Below are 3,508 nucleotides of genomic sequence, written 5' to 3'. Positions count from 1 at the left end.
TTGTTACGCGATTGCTTGAACCCAATCAGAGATAATCTGGAAGCGCTGAAAGATCGGGCTCCCTTCAATTCAGGAACCATTAGATTTTCAGCCACCCTAGATGTACCCCTGAAGTGCCACGGGTACCTGGTAAATCAACCTCAAAAAATTGATATTTTTTAAGGGAGGTACCTGAAATAGGTTGGGGTCGACTTATCTCATCAAAATAACGGGGGCCTGAGAACAACCAAACACTAACTTCACCACCACTTTGGTATCAAATTGGCATTTTAGTTCGGAATTTCTTGAAAAATCGCAATTTGGTATGGGAGGTACTTGAAATGGGCTCCTTATATGAATTTTTTCTATTCAAACATTGATTCCATAATAATGGAATATTCGGACTTCAGTGCGAAAAAGTTCGTCTTACATTGGTATGACCCTTTATTTCTTGTTAGTTTTCGTTTTCGTAGGTTATTCGTTTTGACGTATATGATGTGAGATAATAACGTTGAGTGACTAAATCAAATGTACCTCTGGCAGCTCGAGAGCATAGTGTTGAGACATTGGGGGTGAAGATAGCTCGGTAAAATTTCGTTTTAGCGTTAATAACATCCAACATGTCGTTTGCGTTTCGACCTCCAGTTATGTTAAATAACAGGAATTTCTTCTCAGTGCTAAATACATTTGAATATTTAAAAAAAACATTGATATTTACGGAATGAAACACTTTCCATAAAAACATCATACCTCAATTGCGTTTTGTTGATAAACCAATCAATACATAGGTGTAGACTGTCAATCGTGTGTGCTCCGTCAATGTACAGTGTCATATTGCGTTGGTGTAATGTTTGACATCTACCAGGCCAATAGCAATTTGCTAACGCGTTGGTGATTTCAATTGGCAAATGCAATCCATCCACAGAGCTATTTAATTTATTGTAAATTGATTTTCGTTTTACTTTCTGAGGATTTTTCCGGATCCAGTCATAGCTAAGTTCAATTGCTAAAGACGCATTCCTAACAAAAAGTGGGAAAAAATATTGTTTCTAAGGTTTTCGAAAATAAGCTTGGTGAGAGACTTCGTCATACCGAAGTAGAGAATGTATGAATGAGTTGTGATTACTTCTTGAATGATGCATCATACCTTAATTTTGTTGGATGGGAAGCAATTTCAGCGAACACTTTTTCATTGTGGCATTTATTTTTATATGCCGTGAAGTCGGGTATGAACTTCAAATTGGCCTAGCACAGAATAATTTTTTAAGTAACAAGCAAAGTAAGCATTTATTTTTACTATCAATAAAAGACATGATGGCACGTGGCTTACATTTTTTTCACGGGCCCGCTCTAGCAATGTTGGAATACACTCATCATTTTGATAGGTTGAAAAGACACTTGAACCATATTTAATGATGCCGCTTTTTTGCCAAGCAATCTCTCTATAGGAAGTACCGAGCAGTTGGGTGTGCTCAAGTCCAAGCGATGTGATGCCGACGGTTTTTGTGTTTCTGAAAGAGTTTATTAAAACATTCGTTCGTTTATACTTGAATACACAACTGAAGTGAACAAATTTTTAGAAAACCACGTTCTACCCAACAACGTTTCTTACATACCGCAGAACGTTTGTACAATCAAACTCGCCCCCAATACCAACTTCGACTATAGCTACATCAACTTTTTCTTTTAGAAATATATAGTAGGCCATAATTGTGAGAAACTTGAAATAGGGCGGCATATCGTGATCATTTTCCTAAAATTAATTTCAAATGGAATATTCTTCTTATGATTTGAATTACGAGAACTGTAACTAAAGTCTTCGAAATGGAATGATAGTTTTCAACTAACTTTTGTTTCCTTCAGTGTACTGTAAATTATCCAAAAGTATTGCGAAAATAGCGTCTTCGATATGGGCTCGCCTTCCAAACGTATGCGTTCTGTAACATTTATCAAGTGTGGTGAGCTGTAGAAACCCGTTCTAACGCCCAGGCTTCGAAGGATTGACTCGACGAGGGCACATGTTGATCCCTGTTATATTTAAGGTATTTTCATTGCTTAAAATGTCACTTACAAATACAATTTGACACGCACAAAACAAAAGAACAACTAACTGAGTTCTAAGAAACGTCCGCTCAATGCTGAGTTTTATCACTTTTGCTCTAACCCTTGCATAAGTAGTTCTTTTGTTTTGTGCGTGTTATTTTTACCTTTCCCTTAGTTCCCAAAAAAATGCCAATGTACATAGAAAATAAGGTTATGTCGTTGAAAAAAAAGTGATAAAAACAACCGAGAGCTCAACAAGAGGGTGGAAATAGAAATGGAATCACAATCAATGTAATTACAAAACAGTTTTTTTGTATATATATTTTTTCATATTACTTTAGTTCCCGCGACGTGAATCACCGAAAGTTCATCTAAGCCTTCAAGTGTCACACCAATTTTTTCCAAATACCGTTGTGTTTCCTTAACATGAGTGCTTTGCGTGCTATGCGTTCGACCAATTGATTCTTTCAGTGTCACTGAGTTTGTTTGTAACTGATTTAAAGCAAGAATTGCTTCCTATAATGAATACAAAACATCAGCTTGAGACATACTACATATTATGAATAAAAACTTACATCATAGGAAGATCGATGTTCAATTCCATTAGCAGCTAAAGGAGCTGCTAACACTCGACAACCTGATGCAATTGAATGGTTTGAAGTCAGAGCTGCCTTACCAGGTTCGAAAACCATTTTCACTGGTAACCGTCGACTTAGAATTGCATTCATAGACAAAAGAATTTTTTGGAGTACTTGAAATAAACAATAAACGCGTAGACGAAATCAATTGTTAAAGCGATAAGTTTATTATCGATTAATATGGTTATCTTATCTAACAGACTTTCACTTTCTTCATATAAAACAAATGCGCAAAAAGCCCCTGAAACGCTTTTCAACAATCATAAATTCGGATCAATATATTTTTTCACTTTTCCGCAAACTTTGTTTGTATGGAAAAGTATTGGTTTTACTAGCCAAAATTTCATGACATCTCCTCTTTCGGACCACTATAACGTCACGCCAAACTTCAAAAAGCACATATCTGTACACTAGACAATGTAGATGGGAACAAATCCTATCGATCAAGACCTATCTGCCTCCAAAAACATGTTATTTACTATGAAAAATGTGCAGAATTGCGATGTGCGTATGGCGTCGTCCGCGTTCTATGAAAACTTGTTCGCCGATTATCTCAAAAAGTTGACAAGATAATTGAGATCTGTAATAGCCAAAAGTTTTGGCATATCGAGACAAAGCTTCGGATTGATTTTGAGCCCATTTTGATTTACCAATTTCGTACCATAAGCCTCCGACTGAGGACCTGAAAAACCTTGAAAAATGACACTTTTGTACGGGAAGTACCGGAAAAAAGCATTTTTCAGGGTTTCGATCAAGGCAAACTGCCAATTTTTTTCCCCAAAAATAATGGGAGTCTGTGAACAACCGAACACCTACTTGCCCATAAATTTGGTCCAAAATCGACATTT

General features: G+C 36.5%; 1 protein-coding gene across 2 annotated transcripts; it reads right to left on the bottom strand.

Annotated features, from left to right (window-relative positions):
* Positions 1-513: 513 nt before the first annotated feature.
* Positions 514-2,801, bottom strand: LOC129580098 (folylpolyglutamate synthase, mitochondrial-like; the record flags this gene model as incomplete). 2 transcript variants are annotated; one of them, XM_055470292.1, is given in 9 exon segments in its annotated part: positions 514-656; positions 730-999; positions 1,127-1,224; positions 1,310-1,490; positions 1,596-1,732; positions 1,828-2,007; positions 2,187-2,192; positions 2,359-2,538; positions 2,598-2,801. In XM_055470292.1, coding segments are annotated over 9 exon segments (1,348 nt in total), but the record flags the coding sequence as incomplete, so codon positions are not given.
* Between the last annotated feature and the right edge of the window lie 707 nt (positions 2,802-3,508).

This window comes from Sitodiplosis mosellana, unplaced genomic scaffold (genome assembly GCF_009176505.1).
Source record: "Sitodiplosis mosellana isolate CC-2019 unplaced genomic scaffold, AAFC_SMos_1.0 Smas_scaffold_7037, whole genome shotgun sequence".
Taxonomy (NCBI): Eukaryota; Metazoa; Arthropoda; class Insecta; order Diptera; family Cecidomyiidae; genus Sitodiplosis; species Sitodiplosis mosellana.
The sequence above is the reverse complement of the archived record's forward strand: the minus strand, read 5'-3'. Positions and strand labels throughout refer to the sequence as shown.